This window comes from Vipera ursinii (assembly GCF_947247035.1).
Source record: "Vipera ursinii genome assembly, chromosome: 5".
NCBI classification, from domain to species: Eukaryota; Metazoa; Chordata; class Lepidosauria; order Squamata; family Viperidae; genus Vipera; species Vipera ursinii.
Window position 1 is genome coordinate 101,152,295 of NC_139518.1, and position 22,415 is coordinate 101,174,709.

Below are 22,415 nucleotides of genomic sequence, written 5' to 3' on the forward strand. Positions count from 1 at the left end.
CTGGAGGAGAAGCAGCCGCTGAGATGTACAAGTGACTTGTTGTCCCTCATTGTGAGATCCCTCGCATTACTAGAAGGAAACATACCTCTTCTTGGTCAACCTTTGATCTCTATCATTATCTTTTTTGGGTGCTATTGAAATGCCAGGGTGTGAACAAATAAGGGAGTGACACTCTTGTTTCAGACAATACTTGGTTTGACAACTGATGTACCAGTTGGCAAAAAGATTATTGTTAAAACTTATAATAAAAATGATATTTTTAAAACGTTCTATTCTGGTAGGTCAAAACGGCAGGTCCCTTTTTTAAAAAGAAAAGAAACGTGGCCCATGAGATTCCCGTTAGAAAAGAAAAAAAAAATCAGGGTGGCTCTGAGGATGGACCCACGGCTGGTGAGCAGGACCGTCTGCCAGAGAGGCTTTGATCCGGATCCAAGGTGGGACTTGGAGACCCAAATGGCTCCTTCCAAGTGGAGTATTCTAATTGGGCGGCTGATCACAGCAGGCAATTGCTGTCTTCCAGAAGAGAAGTAATTTCCAGGCTGCGAATTGTCCAGGCATGCTGGGAGCAAGGCGCGGGAGGCTCCTTCCGAGCCTCTGTGTTCCCCTGCACAAGGAGAAAAGGACAGAAAAGCACAAAAAAGTCAAAAGGCTCGGAAAGATCTTCCCTTCGGAATGGCTTGCTAACAAGAGAAGGAAAAGCATTCCTCAAATATTGCCTCAGTCTGACAGTTCAGGCCGTGTCACATCCCACATTTTTTAAATTCACTTTTCACAAAGGGTTGCACTGCATTTTTTGTCTTTTCCTTCTGAATGCGTTTTGGGCAAAGGAGGAGGAGGAGACGGGGGGGGGGAAGAGTGTGAAATAAGCGAGAGATGCACCACCTGCTAGAAATGAAATGGTCAGCTGTCCCCAGAAGAGCGGAGGGAGTCCTCCCAGCCGCAGCTGCCTTTATCGGTGCTGTGTTGTCGCAGCAAGGGCTGAGCCAGGCAAACACCCTTCGCGCAGAACTGAGACCTAGCAGGCCAATGCATCACGAACAGCCTGGTCTGAAAGGGCTCTGGGGTTTTTATCCAGCTGGACAAGGCTGCCCAAAGGCGAAAGGGCAGCGTCGTCCTGCTCTCTCAAAATAAGAGGCCGAGCTGGCCCAGCACAGAGGGCGCTGAGCCAGAGGTTTCCTTCCTGGCATGTTGGCGTCCTTATTATTTATTTATTATTTACTTCTCTTACTTTGCCTGCAGGGCAGCTAATGAATGTCACGATGCTCGCTGGGATGCTGAACCGGACCGAACCCCACAGCACTTTACCGAGGGATCAGGTTGTACAGAGCGGAACTGTACTCAGAGGAAGGGGTGACGTTTCCAGGTTTCGGCGAAAGAGATTCGCTGCATCACAGCTGGGAATGGAGAGATTGCAGCTGTTAAGAAGCAGGCAAAGATGGGCAGAAAACGGGCAGAAGGGGTGCCTGCGCACAACGTCCCAAGTGGTGGGCTGCATCAGGCAGGACCGGCGGCTTCTCTGTCCTGGCCTCCCTGTCCGTGTGGGGCTTGATTTACTTCACTTGAATGAAGCAGTCGCTCTGGAATTTAAACAGGAATTTAAAAGAGGGATTTCCAAATATGGGAGCAAATCAGCAGCAGCAGCAGCGCTTGAACCGGCATCCTACGGCGGAGAAGGCCTGGGCTCCTGCCAAGGTTCCCAACCGCAGGGCCTCCTTCAGAAAGAGGCTCTACAGCTTTGGTCTTAGTTGAAGAGGGTGGGGGGTCGGGGTGGGAGGGGAACCGACGGCAGGCAAACCCCCCTATGAGCTTAATCCACTTTCACGTTTTTAATGAATTGTATTCAACTCACAATAAGTCTCAGCTTAGGCCACGTAAGAGGAAAAATAAAGTTACAAAGCATCACAGAGTCAAGTAAGACCACTAACTCAGCTGTGAAACATGCTGGCTTCCAAAGTCACAGATTAGAGATGGGACATGTCAGCCGACACCCGGTTCTGAATGGGCCACAACCTGGCCCATTCGGACCGGGTGTTGGGACCCCTGATCTAAAGGGGAGGCTGTATTTTTGCTCCGTAGTTCGCAGAGACCATTCACATTTTGTCACTTTTTATGGACTGCAGAACTGTGAAGAAAACATCTAATCCAAGTTTTCTTTTTTATTTTTCTGGAAATCTGCTCTGTTGAATGCCAAATTAAGCCAAACGTTTACAATATTGCATTTGTTAAATGGCCTCACACCGTCACAATGCATCACTAGTAGCCGTTGTAAGCATCAGCTTACCTCAGGGTCAGTTTAAAATAGAAAAGCATGTGAATGTCATGTGAAATGCAGGATTTAAATGAATTTGCCTTCTCTAAATTGGACTGGGGAATAGCCATTTTGCCCTTGTCACAGAAGCATCAACTCATCTCTGGAGAGAAAAACCAGAGCAGAGGTCATTTGCTGAGGCTTCAGGTTATCCCAGGAGAAAGTCTTCTCATTACTCGTTCAAAACCAAAATTACTTTGCAGAGGGAAATCCAAGCATTTACACGGAGCATAGCCCAGTCATGCTCCAGTCCACAACATGGACCAGAAATTACAGGGAGATGTTTAAGGAAAGAGTTAGCTGAATGTGACTCACTTTGCCAAGTTTGTCCCCTTCCGTGTTATCTAAGCATCTGAGGCAGGACAAGTCCAGCCTCAAAAGTTTAGCCTAGCAAGTGTATTGCCAGAGATAGAATCATAGGGCTGGAAGGGACCTTGGAGGTCTTTTAGTCCACCCCCTTCCCAAGGCAGGAGACCTTACACCATGCTGAACAAAAGGCTGTCCAGTCTCTTCTTGAAAGCCTCCAGTGATGGAGCATCCACAACTCCTGGAGGCAAGCTGTCCCGTTGACTAGTTGTTCTCACTGTCGGGAAGTTTCTCCTCATTTTCAGGTTGAATGTTTAAAGATCTTCTACCCTTTGCTTCTCGTCCTGCCCTCTGGTGCTCTGGAGAATAAATCGATCCCCTCTTCAAGTATTGGAAGTCGGCCGTAATGTCACCCCTAGTCCTTGTCTTTGTTAGACTACATACCTAGTTCCCCCGTTCATCATACAGTTGAGCCTCCAGACTCCTTAGCGTCTTTGTTGTTCTTCTTTGCGCTCTTTCTAAGGTTCCCAACATCCTTTTTGTATCATGGTGACCAAAATTGGATACAGTATTCCAAGTGCAGTCTTACCGGTATAAAAATCACCTTGTGTGATCTTGGAACTATCTTTCTGTCGCTGCAGCCCTGGGACTGCGTTAGCTTTTTCCCTCAGCTGCAGCAGACCGCTGGCTCACCCTTCAGTGCTGGTCCACTAGGAGAGCTATCTCCCTCGCTCAGTTGCCTCTGTTGACCCAGGTGCCTTCTCTCCTATGCCTGTGCGTCTGAATCACTTCAAATTGGAAATGCACAGTTGCACAGATACAAGATCAGCTCTCTGAATTTGGGGAAAGTCCCGCTTTTGTGCCTGTCACCCAAGTGATCTTGGGAACCGCATAACAGGTGAATCTCTTCCGTCCCAGAGACTTAGTGGTCCTGTTCTCCAACTAACTGTGATCAGATAGGGATTGATTCTAAGATGGAGTAAATTTCCCAGGTTACTACAGGCTGAGGCAATAACTTCAGGCCTTCAATGATTTTTTGTTGTTGTTTTTTTTGCAATAAATAGATAATTGTTTTAAGATAGAGTAAACTTACAAAGATAGTGCTCTTAATATTAAAGGGATTTAATAAACTGGTATATCTGTGCATTTGGTTTTCCTTGCATAAATTTAAACTGTTATTTCTTTTCACCATTGAACTTCATTTTGTTAGATAGGGCCCAATGTTCAAGTCTGTAAAGATCCTTCTGTATCTTAAGCCTATCTTCTGGAGTATTGGCTATTCCTGTTGGTATCATCTGCAAATATGATGTGTTCCCCTCATCCAAATCTTTGATGGAAATGTTGAAGAGCACTGGGCCCAGAACAGAGCCCTGGGGCACCCCACTGCACACTTCCCTCCATGTAGATGCAGTTCCACTGAGGATCACAAGCTGAGTACAGCCGGTCAGCCAGCTATGAATCCGTCTGGTGGTGATGCTGTCTAACCCACATTTGTCTATCTTATCAAGTAGTAGGTTGTGGTCTATTTTATCAAATGCCTTACTGAAATCCAAGTAAAATATATCCACAGCATTTCTCTGGTCCAATAATTTTGTCACCTTGTCAAAGAATGCATTAAGATTTGTCTGGTATGGTCTCTTTTTAACAAACCCATGTTGGCTTTTGGTTATGACTTAGTTTGCCTCTAGGTGTTTGCTGATTTGATGCTTGATTAAAGAGTGCTTGAATAAATCTGTAACTCTCGATCTACACCCTACTGCCCTCTTGTTCTGAATAGTTCATGAGTGCTAAAGAGTTTAGTGCCATTGGATCAAACCCAGATCAAGGCATCACCTTGAAAAAAACCCTTTCATGGTTGAATGCCCCATCTTCACCCGAGATGGGGCTTTAGAGTGGACACACATAGGAAACAAGCTGTAGAGGCATCTCCATTTTCAGTTCAGCCCTATTTCTCAGAAATGAGCTCTACTGAAATCAGTGAGGGATTATTTGCAACTTGATACACCTGTGTGCCTGTAAATGTCTCCTCTGAAGTAAACCCCATTGAAGAGACAGTGTTTGGTCCCAGGAAAACTGGGTTGTGTCAGCTCTTAATGCTTGCAGATTTCTTCAGCCGCTTTGCTCAATAGCCAAGAGGCTAATTTTGTTGTTCTTCTCATCACTTTCCTCCCCCAACGTTTATTTTGCAGTGTCACTTAGGAGGATGACGTGGTTTTCCTGCCATATTCCTATCCCTCCTCTGCAGCTCTTGGGTAGGTTTTGAAAGTTGCTCAGTTCACGCTCCTGCTTCAGCTGATAATAAGACTCTTCATCCTTCAGACCAGAGGAGACCTGGGACTCACCAGAGTATTTTGCAAATGGAAAAGCTGTAGGGAAGGATGTTTAAACCAAAGAGTGAAGCCTCTGTTTTCAATTCCCACATGACTTGAGAATGAACTATGCACTCAATCTAAGGATGAAGTCAGCCTTTCAAATACGTCCTTTCATAGCAATGGAAAGCAGTCCGGCTAATCTTTTGTCTTCCTTCATCGTTATCCTCTCCGTGTTGGAGAAGTTGCCGAGTTCTGTGTGGAAAAAATGGGAAATTGGCCACAAAGTCTTTGTAAGACAAGGCAAACCTCATGAATTCTTAAATGCGAGTTCATGAAACTTTGATGATTTTTTAAAAGAAGTACCTTTATTATTATTATTTTTTCATTTGGAGGTGCCTCAGTTCTGCTTAGTGAGCTTAGAGTAGTCTATATTGGCACCACATTACTAACTGATTTTGAAAACTCTGCTATTCCTCCAACAGATATAGTTTGCAGCAGTTTGTCTGAAATATCTTTTTTTTTAAGTTTAAATCAGCTGTGTTTTTTCTGGGCTGAAGCAATTCCTTGGGCAACAGCGAGTTGTTCTTCCTGACACCAGCTATTCTTCAAAGCACCTCCTAATCTTGCATGATTGTCAGAGGCTGCGGAGGCTGTGCAACAAGAGAGTGGAGTGGCAGGGAAACGATGGGAGCTGCAGCGGGAAGCAAGCAGCAACTGCAGACCTGGCCAGGAGACCTCTGAAGAAGCCAGGAAGTCTCCTGCCTTGTTCTTCCACTTTGGCAGGCCCTCTAAGGGGCCACCAGACGCAGGAAAGCAGAGGTGGGACCCCTGGCCAGGTTTAAACCCAAAGGCCGTAATAGGATAACTTGGCTCTGCCAAAGGGTGTCGGGGAGGTGGGGGCTGTCCCTGCCGCCTGTGGATTAAGTGACCTGATCACAGCTGCCACCTAGAAGTTTCTCACCTTCTGAAATCTTCATTTTTCTTTTACAGAAAATCCAAACAACAGTTAGTGTTATGTACAGGGATGAATGAACACAAGCAGCGGCTCTTGACACCACCAGGTGGCGCTGTACTGTGACAGGATTGGCTGGCTAGCGCTCGGCGGGAAAACCAGATAAAGGGATTGGCTGTGAGCGTACCTGGCCAGGTACATAAGGAGCACAGGTAACCCCTATTGTTCTGTTCAGTACTTCCACTAATAAAGAGCTGTTATGCTGAACCCTTTGTCCGTCGTATTGCCATGCGGTCGAGAAGCCACTACACAATAGTTAGCTACATTAAATGATACTTTATTCTATTAAACGTACACATGAGTGTGCTGTATGTATGTATGTATATATGTATGTATGTCTTGTTCAAGTATAGTCAACATTGTGGTAGTAGACGAAGACCAGAAGACAGCGGTGGTGAGAGATGCAGCTGTGTCAAGGGACAGCAACATCAAGAAGGCGGAAGAGGAGAAGGATGGAACTGGAAAGGAAGTGGAAAGTCAAGGCCAAACTGGTGCCAGCGGTGATGGGAGCACTCGGGGCTGTCAGACCTAAACTGGGAGAGGAGATCGAAAAGAACCCAGGAACAACCTCAGAGTGCAGCGCTAGGAGCAACTGAGATGCTGGGCACAACCCTCAATCTGAGAGAGAGAGAGAGAGAGAGAGAGAGAGAGAGAGAGAGAGAGAGGACTTTCCCTAAGTGAGTAAAAGCTCTTCCTCTTGTTACAGCAAATCCGAGTGTTGAAATAACCGAATTTCTGTGGTTTGTACAGAGAATTCATTGCCTCAGTCAAAGAAAAGTCCAAGCACAGTTTCCAAACACAATGAATTAGGAGAATTTTTCATTCAGTGATTCTAACACTTGAGTGTTCTTCAAGAGGCGGTTGTCTGAACTTAAGGCATGTATATTGAGGTGGGCATTGGTTTTGTTGCCACCAGCCTTCCGTCTCTTGAAATTTTCCTTTTTTCCAAATCCAGATTATTTTCCATCTTTCTGGTGAGGGCCCTGTTAAGTCTCCAGCTGAAGTGTGGGGAGGCGATTCCTACAAGGGGCACTTAGTTTGCCAAACGCATTTCCCAGTGAAGCCAAGGAAGCATTTTGGAGGCAAGGTTAACAGGCCAATCCAGGGCACGAGGTGCATTGAATTAGGGCCCGCCTGCTGCCAACAGGAGCGGCTTAAAGCCAGCTGCTGTTCAGGCTGGCCTCGGAAGAGAAGCTGCCGGATGCGCCTGTTTACCTCTGGCGTCACATGGAAAAATGCAATTGCCAGATAGCTGCAGCCTGTTGGGTTTTCTGCTCGGCCTTCAGTGCTTCATTGAAATTAGCCGATGGCCTGTCCTGAAACCTGGGCCTGAGCCTCTGGGGCTATCCTCACCCCCAAATTAGATCTCCTAACCAATGAAATCCACAAACCGTGAAGGACCGCTCACAGCAACGACCTCTGGATGCTTGAGAAACTGAATGCTATGAAAAGGGGAAGGACTAGGTCGAGCAACCCCACGGCCCTGCTCAGGTCAGAGGCATCAGGGCAGCATGGCCGCCCCCATCCCCTCCAGCCTTCTCAAGCAGGGCCTCATGCTGGTTTCAGAGACCACGATCCCCCCCCCTGGATGTGCCTCGGCCTAACCAGGTCAGCTGGCTGCTAGGTGGCCTCTCTCCTCAGCCGTGCTGGCCACCTGCCCATTCGTTGCCTTCAACCACCCACAAGAGGAGGTCATAACTCTTTGATCCTTCCTCCAGATGTTAATAAGTAGCTCTAGACTAAACAAAACAGTGGAGTGAGGAGCCACGACCTTTGGCGGGTATAAATCACACGAATTAGCTCAGTCCTTCTTCTCCAGAAAAGAAGGAGGGGGTGGGGGTGTTGAAGACCATAATAGTCAGTTTGGTCTAGTGATGGTGGGGCTGAATGAGAAGCTAGGAAATGGGCAGTTCTAGTCCTGCCTTAGACACCCAGTGCCCAGCTGGGTGACTTGGTCAATTTTTCTCTGCCTTAGGAAGAAGATTAGCAAGCACAGGAAGTCACTCCTAAAAAACAGTGCCGAGAAAAGAGCAAAGACGAAGAGCGGCCAGGCGGAGTTCACGCAAGGGGTCGTAACAGCAACATGGCCTTGATTTCCAGTCCTAATTAAAATGTTGTGGGGGGGGTTGTGTGCATGTGTGCGTGTGTGTGTGTGTGTGTGTGTGTATGAGTGAACATTGTGACCAGCTTTTCAGTCTGTTTCTACCCACTCTGAGTTTCTGTTTGTGTTAGGAACACACACACCCCCGTGCCTACAAAAGAGGTGCCCACTTGCAAGCATCTTCTGCAGTTTTTAAAACAGGGTGAGATTCAGGAGAGGTGAAACTTCCCTGGTGCAACAGGCAGAACCATGAACACCTCACCCTGGTTGGGCCACCCGCTGCAATCGGCACCCTGCTCCAGCGGTGCCAGAAGCCTTGGTGCTTTTGTAAGCAGCGGACTATTCGGAAAAATAAAGGCTCAAAGGGAGATCCCTTCTCCCTTTTAATGAGGCACAGGCTCACGGCAACGGCTGCCCCCCCCCCCCGTTAGAACAGAGACTTTACAACCCGTTTACAAGGAGGGGGGAGCTTGTAAAAGTGGCGGCATTTCCAGATACTCCACGCATTTGCTGAAGCTGGCTGCGGCATTCCCATCTTCTCCTGGGGCTATTGAAGCTGGTCAGAAAGAGGAAATGCGATCCTCCCGAGGGATCTGCAGGGAGCACGTGCTTGTGGAAGTGGATTCCGTCATAAAAAGAAATAAATCAGCCTGCAGTAGGTTGCTATAGTAACAAGAATGTTGCTGCAAATTACACCAGAAAGGGGAACGCAAGCTTCCTTTTTCCTGGTAATCACGTACAAAAATACAAAATGACATTCTGACAGCCTGCCCACTTCTTGCCTGGTGCTTTTGAAAATAAAACAAATCTTTGGCCCCGTGTAGACTTTTCGTGGTTCTTGTAGGAACTCTTCTGCCAAACTCCTTCTTCCGAAATGAAGCCCTTGTGGTGGCAAAGTTGTTGTCCGGTCAGGGGGTGGCAGAAGAGACAGAATTATGGCAGAAACTGTTCAGAAGCTCCAAGCAACCATTTTAACTCTCTGTGGTCCCGGTGGGAAAACTGACTTGTTTGTGCAGATGGTTGGACTTGAAAGAGTGCAGTGAAGCACTCGTGGATAATGAAGGAGAAGATGGGAAGGAGAGAAAAAGGGATGTTGGGAAACAGGTTGACTGACTGGCAGATGATCAGCAGTCTGATGTGAGAAAAGAGCCATCGGCCCTTCAATTAAATCAGTGGCGTCTGCAGGGGATGGTCAAGAAAGTCAGGATAGCAGCCACAGCTGAAAAATAAGCACAGTTTTAACTGCATTGTTACAGTCAACATCTTGACTTTTTCAACCACCCCCTGCAGACACCCTTGAGTTAATCTATTGTTGAAAGAAAAATCTTCTTCAGGGTCTAGTCCAAGCCCGGAATAAACAAAATGGAGACTACTTTAGAAATAAGGTTGTGGTTTATTGAAGAGCAGAACCACAAGACACGAGGCTCTGGAGCATCTGGCCACATGGTGTTGGGAGTGACGGGTTTTTATACCTTCTTGGGCTTTTTTGTTTGGAGTTGTTCCTGTTTGAGGCTGTGTATTTCCTGTGTCATGTACTTTGATATGAGTCCGAGTGTGCCCCTTTTGGTATCGGTGGGTTAATCCTATTATGTCCTAAAGGTCATATCTTTAGAGTTTGGGTGGTTTATGTAGATTGTAGGGGTCTTTTTTGTGTGTCAGGACATTCAGGAAGTGTCCAATCATAGCCTCACCCTTGTCACGGGTGCCTCTCCTGACAATGCCCCTGCAGGAGACGTTTTCAGGGTATTCCTCTGTAAGCCTAACAAACCAGGGCGTGTGTATCTTATACTGCAGCATTACTGTGTGTAAAAAAAATCTTGGATGTGTATGGAATTTGTCTAAAGTGGCTCTGTTTAAGATTCCTGCAAGTATTTGTGAATAAATGTGGCTAACCAAAACCATGTTTGAAGACTGTCGCTAAACTCCCATCCTGCACAGAGTGAATAACCCAAGTTATTACTGCAAATTATAGTTTGGCTCCCCCAGATGGACAATGGCCAAAATGCCACTTCTGACAGAAAAAGGAACATTGCCCTAAAACCATGGGTAATACCTGAAGCTTAAGAAATATGGAGATGGTTAATCCTGTTGTAGAGTTGTATGACCTAGTAACACCATCAAATGTGATTAATATGAATAATAGAAAAGGATCCTGTCTTCAGCATTATTTGCTGCTAATGTGTAACATCCTAATATTAGTAGAGAGTTAGTAGGAAAGTCTTTCCTTTCACATTGCAAACTCCGTGATTAAAAAGATTCTTAATTCCAGATACCAAAGGGGAAATTGCAGTATCTAGTACTGTGGGAAGGCTACCCGTTAGCAGACGCTGCCCTGATATTAGGGGCAGCGAGTTAGTTAAGAAATGTCACATTGGGTATCCTCAGCGGCCCCATTCAGGAATGTAGCAGTAACTGGGTTGTACGTAATACTGTGTGTATATGTTTGTTGTTGCTCCAGGTCTGCCTTTCTTTCCAGGGGAGTCAGCATGTCAAGACGGATTTGGCTTTTCACCAAGCTTTTCTCTTTTGCTCATATCTTGACAACGGAATGCAGAGGTGGGAGGGGTGAGGTCTAGGCAACTGGGAGCCAAGACCCCTGGAAGGAGAAGTGGACTGTTTCCATAACAAGAAGAAATATTACTATTGGACAATGTGAACACCCGGTGGGTGAGGGGAGGGGGTCTATTGTTTGACTAAGCAAGCCTTCAAGCGGGAAAATCAAAGCTGGCTTTGCTTTCTTCTGTGCCACTGCAAATTTTCAGTACAGTATTATATTCTTGGTAAAATCATCTCCCTCCCAGGAGTTTCTTTTTCCTGGAAATGCCAACTGGACAGTTGACATTTAGTTTCTGATCTCCTTTCTTGGCTTTCTGTGCCCTAGAAAAACAAGCCAGATCCAGCAGCAGCAGGCTGTCTTCCGTAGGGATGAGCTTTATACGTATCTCCACAAGGTAAGTGGGAAGGGGACTTCTTGCTACCTCGCCTGGTTCCTTGGGATGTTCTCAGCTCACCAAAGACTGTGGGTAAAAGAGGAGAGCCACGGGGCTCCTGCTCCCAATGACTTTTGACCAGCCGCATGCTGGTGACACCTGGACAGGTGGGATTTATAGGCTGGTCATCTATCTCTTGGGTGTTAAGCTGCTTACTCACAACTGCTTTAATGTGGCAACGAGGGATTTAGGAAATACTCTCAGGATGATATAGACACTCTTCTACTGACCTGGCTGAGAATCTTGGTTTAAATGTAGCTCCTGAATTTTCTCACACCGAAGTTTGATTAGAAAAGTATAAAGCCTTGTTTCGCTTATTCTGCAAGAATCAACCATGTTGCTTGCCCTTTCTCTTTCTGGCCCTTCTTCCTGCTATCAGAGACCTTAGCTAGAAATGCTTCCTGTCTTCTTGGCTGTCTGAACAGATAATACCGGTTAGCGCAGCCAGCAATCTGAGTTAGCGTAATAAGAGTCCTAGCTACACATCTGAATGTCTGCAGTGATAGTCTAATTGAATGGACATGGATTACAAATGTAAGTGTAGGAGTAGTACAGGGGACAGAGTTAAAAGAGGGACCAGCCTAGAATCCCTACAGAATCCACCCCCTTGAATTCCATTCAACCATTAGTTGAGAAGGTTCCTGTGCACAAGCTTTTTAGCAATAAATCAGTTTGATTGGATCTTCACCTGCAGACAATAAAGTGGGAGCATTTATCAGTCCAAAAGGGAACGGAACGGAACTGTGCTACACAGACACCACTAAGCTGCTTTGATCAGAGGTTCTAAATAATTCCAGATGCAGATATCAGACTGTATTGTGATGGAGCGCGTGGGAATTGCTTTCTAGCGCACAGAGTGCAGACTCAAGACGACTGCCTGGGATGGAGAAATGGGGTTCCCACCCACCCCTTTCAGGTACTTCAGTGGGGGAATGGTTGCCCCCCCTCTGGTGGCAGAATAGCCCGATCCTATCAGAAATAGAGCATCCCAAAGAAGACACAAACATCTGTCTTATTAACAGGGAATTTTATTGGTTGTTTAAACCTTGTAATGCACATAAACAATAAGTTAAATAAAGTAAAAATATTAAATAACAAAAGAGGGTGCCAGCCCCCATACAAATTATCTGTTCATTGAATAAAATAATATTATAAAAAGCTAATACTATGTATGAGTCACAGAAAACAAGTAAATTGCCAAACTATACATTAAACAATACTCATGCTGATCAAATTCCAGCTTGTTCAGGTTATAATTCAGACTCAGAAGGGATGGTAGACATCTTCGGAAATTGGGACATTTATGGAATTATCCCTGAGAATACATTTGACTTGTGCTGTTGAACACTGGTGGAATTTGACACGTAGTAAAATGTGATCACTTTACTGCTAAACAATTACAGTCAGATTCTGTCGTTAAGAAAGGGACCAAGGGTCCACAGAAGTTCCTAGAAGACCAAAATGGAGGTTAGGTCTTGAGAGGATGCTGAAGTACAGTAATGATTTAAGACTCGTATCTTGTGAATTTATAGCATGGAACTGTAACTCCGAACATTATGATTTCAAAAAATATTCTAACACTTAACTTCCTAAGACTTTTGAACAAAATGTCTAATGCATTTCTGACCTTTTAAAATAAAAGTAATAGCCTCCATTTTTTTTTATTCTTGAGACATTCTGCTTCCTATCTTACTGAGCAGGAATACCAATATAGCAATAGGGCCATATTGCTCTATGGACCTAAAAACTTTCTATTTTAGAAAAGAAGAAACAATGCAGACTCTAATGTTGGAGTTATAATAATGGCATCAGTAACACGCAGGTATTCCCAACTTTTATTCTATATGGCACAAAAATGTGAGGATGAAAAAATATTATTGGGGAGGAGGGAGCTAAAATGGATCACTTGCTTAAAACCTTATTTTATCTCCAACATAGTTGGCAGGATGTTAATGAACAAGTACCAAGACCGGTTCACAAGTAAAACACAAGTGGAGTAAAATCTATCAGTAATTTTTAATGCATCTTTGTATCTACACTAATATTTTCATAGAAACTGGAATGTCAATAAGTTCTGAGTAATGATGTATTTTTACCTCAATATTATGTCAGATTGCATTTTCATTTTTTTAAAAAGGCAGTTAAAAAGGCAGCTAAATAATAAAGCAAATATCAACTTGACCGTGCAACCTCACTGTCTTAATTCTGCAATATTTTAAAATAATATCAAATTGTCCATTCCTGGGTAGCGCTAGCTGTTAGTAAGTTAATTATCAATTTTAAAACCTTACTAAAATCTTTTTAAAAAAATCATCAGGATTGTATAACACCAGCCCTTCTGTGGGGCGTGATTTAAATCCGACTTCCGTGTCTCATTGACGAGTGAGGCTTGGCGTGGGATGGTTTTTATGCCGTTCTCAGCAGCGGCTCGAGCGTTTCTCCCCCAGAGAAAAATTGCCTGAACTTTGACAGAGGAAACCCACAAAACCCTAAAAAGAACCACCAACTCCAACACAGGGCTGGGCATTTGAGCTAAGACTTGGCTCAAATTCCACCTGTCTGACATCATCATGGCTAACGCCAAGCAAAGGAAACACACACAAACGACCCCCAGGCCCCTTTCATTTCGGAGGGTAGAGGCTTCTGAAATGGATTCTGTTCATGGTGGACTCAATCCAAGGGATGTATCTGCTGACTCTCGTGTACACGCCGGGCTTCCCTTCCTTTGCACAGCCGTCTCCCCAGCTGACGATCCCGTAGAGGACCATCCTGCCGTCGTACATGCAAGTGAGGGGACCTCCTGAATCTCCCTGGAAAGACCAAGCAAGGTGGGAGGTTATCGGCAAGGGACGGCAGCATCGTCTGGAAGCACAATTTCAGCGGTGCTCCCTTGTGCTCAAGGCAGCGGCAGGAGTCTTCTCCAGGGACAGGAAGAAGCACCGGCAGCTCCAGCCCTGATGCCAAGGCTCTCCCCTCTTGACTGCACCCCTGAGTCCCAAGGGAAAGACCAGCCCAGCGGAAACCACAGCAGAGGGGACTCGAGGCCTGCAAGGAGCAGCTGCCCAGCTCCGATTCCCAGTCCCAAAACAGAGTACGGGAAGGCAGCTGGCCAGGTGCTTCTGATCCCTCGGTTGCCCTCTCGCCTCTTCCTGGGCATTTGGGCATTTCTAACAAAGCATGGTGCCGTCTCTCTCTGTCTCTCTCTGTCTCTCTGTCTCTCTGTCTCTCTCTCTCTCTCTCACGCGCGCACACACACACACACACACACACACCATTTCTCTTTTGCAAGCAGGCTTACGCCAGTGAGCAACACCACGGGAACAGCAACTTATGCTCAAGGACGTGGCTCCGTTTTGCCGCAGGCAGAATTTGTCTCGTGTTTAAAGAAGGAAGAACATATTCCCTGACAAAAAGTTCCTAAATGCAACACACTCAGTGTTGCTGATCAAAACGCAGCCGTTGTGTACAAGCAAGTACAGACAGTCCTCAACATACGACCACAATTTGGGCCCAAAATTTCCACTGCTAAGCAACAGTTATTAAGTAAATTTTGCCCCATTTTACGACCTTCCTTGCCACAGTTTTTAAGTGAATCATTGCGGTTCCTAAGTTAGTGACACGGTTGTTAAGTGAATCTGGCTTCCCCGTTGACTTTGCTTGTCAGAAGGTCGCAAAAGGGGATCGCATGACCCCCAGGGACACGGCGGCCGTCATAAATACATGCCAGTTGCAAAGCACCCAAATTTTGATCACGTGACCGCGGAGATGCTGCAACGGCCGTGTGAAAAAACGGTCATGGTCACTAACGAACAGTGGTAAGTGGAGGACTACCTGTAAGTGCCCCATCCAGATGAAGAAACCCGTATTGTGGCTTAGTGTGTTGACTTGGTCCACCCAGCGCGCTAAGCAACAGTTCAGTTCTGGTGATATACTGCAACAGCGTGCTCCACCCATCCCAGACTGGACAAGCATAGCATATTACACAGACTCATAGCCCCCCTTTGTGTAGCCCTCTTCACACCAGAGTATTCTGTAGTTACCAGAATGTGTGAATGTCCCCTAAACAAACTTACGCTGCATGAGTCCGACTTCCACGCCGAGTCTGAAGCGCAGAGCATGTTCTCATTCACCTTGTGAGCCTCATAGTATCTTTTACACGTGGACTGGGGTATTAATTGTACATTGGCTGATTTCAGTACTCGTGAGTAGTAAATGGCTGCTGTGGACAAAACAGATAAAACCGGCGTGGGACAAAATGGACGTGAACTCTTTTACTTCAGAGAAAGAGAAAAGAGAAGGGAGAGAGGATTCCCACACGCCACAAACCCTGCTTGCAGCCCACGTTCCAGTCACGTTGGCAGAGTCTGTTCTTCACAAATTGGAGGCTTTCCAAGGGTGGGGCTACGGGTGTGGCCAAGGCAGTCAAGACAGCTCCGCCCATATCTCTTGCACCATATATAAAAATAGGCGGAGCTTCAACCCATAATCTCGTCTGGTTTCCCCCCCCCCAAACTCTGAGATGTCTGAAGGGAGGGAAAAACCACCCACTTACTTTTGTTTTGTTTTCCATAGCCAGAAACTTCACAGTGGGAATGGTCTCTCAGCCTTAAATCCTCCGAGGGCAAACAGATGGTTCTGACAATGCCCGACTCTTTCGCACACTGGCCAGAAGGGGACCTGATCTTGATTAAAGCTAAAAGGAGAGAGAAGAAGGGGAAAAAATGAGTATAGCGAAACTGCTATAATAATTGAAGTTTCCTTCAATTATTCATTCTGATGGGGGGGGGAAATCACCTAATCTGTATTTAAGGCTACTCATTCCAATCGCTTTTCCAACTATTAATATGTTTTAGTCTGCCTGTGTGTTAGCTCACATCATCCGTTGATGAGTGTATTTCCAAAGTTAAAATACAAAATACAAATCTTTGCTCTTCCCCAGTCTCCAAACAATCATTTAGATTGTAATATCTCAGCTAGAAAATAGCTCTGTTTTCTTTACTTAGTCCAATAAATAAATATTAATCAATTAATATTATCCTCCTGGGTCACACAAAGTCACACTGGACTCATATTAGCTGGATACGTACTTAAGAAAAAAATACAACAAAACCAGCAGGATTTCTCTTACTTAAGTAGCCCTTTGCTAAGTATAGGCAAATTTAGAACTAAACACACATGCAACAACATTCCTCCCTAATTTATATCTAACCTAACTGTAAAATCATAGTTCCTGCACACAGATTATAAACCAGAGCTAAGATAGCAGTCAAATTAACCCTGAATGGTTAGTCTGTCTAACTCTAGTCTCCTCAAATATTAAACTGATCTCTAAACTTTCTACATACGCACTCTTTCTAGAAAAAGGAAAGATGGCATTTCTGATTCTCAAAATGTTTGACTGTAACAATATTAACATTAATATTCTCTAAAACCTTGCTAGTGAACAAACATACCACTAGTTTGGAGAAAAGGAGAAGAGATTTTTTCTAAACTGTTATCTGTGGTCACCACCCCCATATTGTTTTTCAGCATGAGAATCAAATCAGAGAGTTTTGTGCTGGACAGGAAGAGAATGCAAAAGGTCATTTACCGATATCATTGTTATAATCTCTGTTTTGTTGTGAAAAAGCCTCGTGAATAATAAGCCTCTCGACTCTAAATTCTTGATCATTTGCATTGGTGGCATTCGTTGCAGACCTCCCCAGCCGAATGATGAGCCTGGATGTATCGGAGCCACTAAAAAAAGGCAAATAGTGTGAATTTCAGAGATGTTTCCACCAAGCAATTTCATCCTGTCATTGTTTGTCGAACTTTTACAATTATTTGACTCATTGTATTCTTTGCACTGACACACAAAGCGCTTCATAAAATTCAGCTTGAAGGAAAAGAGCTGAGCCATTTAAAGTGGTCTTTGCCCAATTTTTCCATGTCCATCCAAAGTCAACTTCAAGGGGCACAAAATCTGTTTGGTTTTCTTGGTTGTTGTTCACCCTGAAGAACCCACGTTAATTGGGAACAGAGGGATGGAAAGAGGACAGAGAGTGGGCCCAGGGCTGCTAACTCAAGGATGGGTAGAGACCGCCTGACCTCATCTGGGCTCCGAAACTGAGCAGTCCAGCCAGATTGGTTTATGGGAAGGAGATCACAGGAAAGCAGGACGAAGATCAAACTGGGGAGTAGGAAAACCTCCCAGAGGAAGATAATAACAAATCACTTCTGTGGTTGCTAAGAGGTTGTCAGAAACTGAACTTCAACTTGAAGGAGTCTTCACTTTCAAGTGAATATAGAACTAACAACATAAGCTGCAGTTGCAAATCTATTTCTAGGAGAATGGGTCTTTCCTAATTTTATTAAGGTAGTCACTTCTGCATAAGCCTGGGAGATTATTTGATAGAAGTGCCTTCCGTAGGGATGACTACCCTCCTTTCACTGCTGCAGAAGCTGACCCTGCCCAGACAATTCACGTAGCAAAGAAGGCCAGGCGAAGGGGGGAATTTGGGGGAGGGTACCTACACGCCCGAGAAGCAGTGTGCTGCTGTGAGGACCCAGCAGGGGTCAATGAGACTGCCACCACAAAAAAACTGGTTCCCTCTGGTGTGGAAGATGGTGGCTATCCAAGGCTGGGACTCAATGGTGGCCATCTGCCCACCCACGATCTTGAAGCTCCTGATTAGGTTCCTCTGGCCACACGCCCTGCCTGTGAAAGAAAAGGAAGCAACAACGTTCCTCCTCAAAGGTTTGCTCCAATGACAAACAGGCCAGCCCCCTGCCCTCCTCACATTACACATGAAACACTAGGTTCCCTGTCGTGGGAAATCTCCTCTGAAATGGCTTATTTTACTAAAGCAGATTCTCAGCCAACCAAACTTTAGCAAAAACCCTTCCCTGTATAATTTTGGATTACAAAATAAGAAGGGACTTTCATTCTGCCTCCACCAAAAAAACCCCAAAACAACGCTTGCATATTAGGGAAGGAAGCTAGCAGGTTGGATAAGGAGGAAATAGGAGTGCATTTTTACAAATATCTTTGCACCTTCTGCAAAGGCTTCTCAGACGTTGAGAAGACACAGCAGGGAGCAAAGATGTTTGAACTTGAAACCACCTGGAAGCTGTAATATTGCCCTTCCTGGGGGGCAGTTCCAGTCTCCTTCACTGATGATAGCACCTAGGAGCACCTATTGGGCCTCATCATACCTATATAGCAACTTACGGGTTTGGCATATGGGTATGTCACAAGATGTCGCAGAAGTGCGAAATCCTTTCCGAACATAACACCATGGCTTAGAACGGCCATCCGGATTCCTGGAAAACCACAAAACATCTTCATAAGGATTAACAGTCAGACAGATCAAAAATTACCTTTAAGATTAAGGTTCCTTGCAGCGTTAACCCTGCAAAAGCTTCCTATAAGTATTTGATAGAAGAACACGATTCCTGAGCGTTCTGAAAAAGAACTTTTGATGGATGGCCGCAGCCAAAAGTCCTTCTCTTATTTGGCCAATAGAAACAAAGTCAGCCTTGTACCTGGCCACCTTGGGAGACTATGTCAAAGAAGGAAAAAAATGAGGACTTCAAGCATTTGAGGAGAATATGTCGCCTGGCACTGCAGTGGCAGAATCTGCCATCATTGCTTTTATTCTTGGAAAATATAAGAAGTGTACAGAAGCGAATGTGGAGGGCAGGAAATACAACTCCGGCTGCAAAGCGCAATGGGTTGTACACACTGACGTTGTTACCTGCAATAGTTGTGTTTGCCTAAGCCACGCTCCAGCGCGTCTTCCATGTGTGCATTGTAGGGCCACCTCTTGAGTAAGTCAGAGTTCCAAGACAGACACCTTTCCCCATTCTCATTCTCTGACTCGGTCCCTCTGTAGTCGGTGCCATCTCCAGTGTAACATCTGGCTTCAACATCTGGGGGAAAGAAAAGAGCCAAGGCTGAGTCCTGGCTGGGAGAGGAGTGCTGGTTTCAGAACCTGCACGAGGAAGCCTCAGTCTCCTCCCTTTGGGATCATTGCGGCAGCCGCCTCCTCCTGCGAGAGGCTCCTGCATGCGCGAAGGGGGCTGCGGCAGGGCTGCGTAAGAGTAGCAAGATGCCCCGGGATGTGCCAGGTTATCCCATCCCACCAGTGCCCCAGCGGAAGGAATGAAAAAGTCGTTGTGAAGTACCTATCTCACAGTGATCTCCTTCGTAGCCTTCGGGACACAAGCAGGACTTAATTCGAGAAAACAGCCCGTAAGTCAAGCAAGTCCCTCCATTCAAACAGCCGCAACCTGTAATCAGATATTTTAAAAAACATACATTTTATTAAAACATAAATACGCAATACATGTTGGGCACACTATGGACTTAGTGAAGCCAAACACCCTCTACATTTTTTCTCTCCCCCTCCCCCCCCCATGAAAGTTGCTGCTTCTTGAGGTTAAACACGTCGTGGCAATTTGTAATTTAGTACTTGATCAAACCGTAGCAACCTTTAAAGGGCGACAAAAAGGAGAAAAGTTTATTTACCTTTGTAGTCATATTTAGTTTTGCTAGGCAGCTTCTGTTGTCTCTGCCAAAGGTAACCCTAAAACAGAACAACATCTATAAATGCACAGACATGGATTAGCCCGTTAACAACTCTCTTCTCATTTGATCCGTCCCTGTAGGACCAGCTCCAAAACAGGACTTTGCTTTTCCTCATGAAAACCCTGAGAATAATTCAGGAAGAGTCGCTGATAGCTGGTAGCATATATGCCCCCCCAAACATTGATCCCCAGCTGCATTATTAATGTCAAAGGAAAAAAAATGACTGCCTACTGATGGAGAAATCAAATTAAACTGTATTTAAGACATGTAATAAATTAAAATTTATTAAATGTAGCTCCTTACAAAAGCTTGGTACAGTTCTCCACTCAAAAAGAAAGCTACAAGTTCTAAAACATCTAACTGATTTAAAAAAATAAAAAGACACAGTGGAAAACTGCAATTATTATTATTTTTTCCCATTTATGTATCTCCATGCTTGCACCTCCCCAGCCCGGTTGGTTCAACCCTTCGCAGCAGTCCCAGTTTCTCATGTAGCCCCTCGGGAAAATCAATGCCCCCCCCCGAGGTTTCTCCTGCATTCTTACATTGATTAGATGAGCTGCCTTCGGGTGTCCCAAGGATGTCATTAAAAATAAAAGGCAACATGGTAGCTGTAAAGATACAATTAAAGCTCCACTTGTTTTGATGAACGGGAAGAGCTTCAATCAAAGCATCACAGCAAATGACCTGGACTTTCCTTCCACCCCGTCCTGAGGTCAGCAGCCAGGCCTTCTCTAAGCTGCTCTGCAAAGCCCTAGGACAGGAAGGCCAGAAGAAACAAAAGCCTAGAAAACAGTCCAGCATTTGTGTGGGCGGGGAAGGAAATGCAAGATATATAAAAAAAGGAGTAACGCAGGACCAGGAGAGGCAGTGACCAAAAGGGTGAAGTCACTTACTGCTTTAGAATAAACTTATAACACGGTTAGCTCAGTTACAACAAGTGCCAACTCACTCACACATCACCAAACAAAAGGTTGTCTACGTTTGTAAGTGAAAAACCACGAGGGAGGGAAGAAAAAAGGCCTATAAATAAGTTTCGGTCGTGGGGAAGAGCGGAAGCTTCATATTTATGCTCAAAAATGGAAGCAAGTCCCAGCTGTTCTCGATTGTATCGCTGGAGGGTTGCGCAACGTACCGAAGCTGCCATCTCGGTGACGAATGCGCTCAGCATGACAAAGAGGATGGCCGGTGGATTCATCCCGTTAGGCAACCCGTTCCTTACTTTCAGTGACTTTGCTTCTTCTTTTTGCTGGACTCTGAAAAGAAAAGAACAAACTTGTCATTTGGGGCAACACTTAGCTAAAGAGTTTTGCCTCCATTCCCAGTTTTGGGGGATGATGGAGTAGCTGACCCAGTACAGCTTTTCTCTTTACCCATTTTGAACTTCAGCATGAATTAGAGTGTGGATAGGAATTAGTGTTATTAAGAGAGGCACATCAATACATCGTTCTTTATGAATTTCCTGATTGAGACCAACCGAATCTTGTGTTTTCACTTCTCTCTCACTGGACTCCAGAACAAAAAGCAAAGTGTAACAGCCAAACATACCTTACAGCCACCCAAACAAACTATATAACCAAAGGCCTGAAAGAAAAAATAAATCCTGCTAAAAAGAGCAAAATAAAACAAAATATTGCCTAACATCAAGGTGAACAGCAAATAAACTGAGCTACTACATGGAAGACCTTGTGCCCGTTGGCATCGGCTCCTTTAAAACTTTCCCAAGCTTGCCCCAGATACTGTAGGGCAGTCCAGGGGGTCTCTGTACTGGGGACAGGTGGCTCCCATCCCACATCCCCTGCTCCACCCGGAGGGGCAGCTGACGGCCTCCTAAACATGGAATCAGCGATACCTAGAAATGGGAGGAGATGTGGCTAAAAAGTCCAGACGATGGCCCACTTTGAGCCTCAATCACCCCGTTGTGACCACCCACCTTGAACATACCTTGACCGCTCTCTAGGTCAGGGCAAGGAAGCAGATGCCAAACTACTGACTGAAGCTTCGGTTTTGTCCCTCAGATCTACTTCCAGTTAATAATGGCTGACGATTTCCCACCAAGGTGAAAGAAGGGCATAGTACAAAAACTCATGACATGTGGGCTCTGAACAGAGTTGATATGGCCCTTGCTGTGTGATTGAACAATTTGCCTCCAGAAGTTGTGAATGCTCCAACACTGGAGGGTTTTAAGAAGAGACATGATAGCAGTGTTCCAATATCTCAGGGGCTGCCCCAAAGAAGAGGGAGTCAAGCTATTCTCCAAAGCGCCCGAAGGCAGGACAAGAAGCAACGGATGGAAACTAACCAAGGAGAGAAGCAACCTGGAAGTAAGGAGGAATTTCGTGACAGTGAGAAAAAATAGCCAGTGGAACAACTTGCCTCCAGAAGTTGTGAATGTTCCAACACTGGAGACTGGAAAACCATTTGTCTAAAATGATATAGGGTTTCCTGCCTGAGCAGGGGGTTGGACTAGAAGACCTCCAAGGTCCCTTCCAACTCTGATTCTATTCTATTCTGCTGTGTTCTATTGCCAGCTATCCCTACTTACATTCCTAAAGTTAGGGAAAAGTTTGGGCTAGATATCGTATATTTTACTCTTAGTGTTATTATACTCTAGGGAAGAAATTCTAAGACCCATATAAGAAACCTGTTTGTTCAGGAGGAACGAGAAACAATGAAACAATCCTACATGTGTTCTTTTTTCTAGGGATATTCATAACATATAAATCTTTCTCTTGCTTCATCAATATCATCAATGGAAGAACACTGAGCAACCTTTGCATCATTTAATTTTTTTTCAGATTTTAATCTCTCTGTAGC

General features: G+C 45.2%; 1 protein-coding gene across 1 annotated transcript; it reads right to left on the reverse strand.

The window, feature by feature from the left end:
- Window positions 1-12,873: 12,873 nt before the first annotated feature.
- PLAU (plasminogen activator, urokinase) lies at window positions 12,874-21,638 on the reverse strand. The gene is made up of 10 exons (XM_083364975.1): window positions 20,734-21,638; window positions 19,539-19,596; window positions 19,196-19,300; window positions 18,766-18,940; window positions 18,240-18,331; window positions 17,543-17,726; window positions 16,620-16,765; window positions 15,582-15,722; window positions 15,103-15,248; window positions 12,874-13,839 (listed from the first exon to the last, which is right to left on the reverse strand). The coding sequence occupies exons 1-10, from the start codon at window positions 20,794-20,796 to the stop codon at window positions 13,651-13,653; spliced, it is 1,299 nt and encodes a 432-aa protein (XP_083221101.1). The 5' UTR covers window positions 20,797-21,638; the 3' UTR covers window positions 12,874-13,650.
- Window positions 21,639-22,415: the final 777 nt, after the last annotated feature.

Coding starts and splice junctions, on each gene's coding strand:
- PLAU (XM_083364975.1), bottom strand. CDS start 20,796: ATGAATCCACCGGCCATCCTCTTTGTCATGCTGAGCGCATTCGTCACC. Junction 17,727..18,239: donor CATACCCATATGCCAAACCC/GTAAGTTGCTAT, acceptor TTTCTTTCACAG/GCAGGGCGTGTGGCCAGAGG. Junction 15,249..15,581: donor CTATGGAAAACAAAACAAAA/GTAAGTGGGTGG, acceptor TTTTGTCCACAG/CAGCCATTTACTACTCACGA.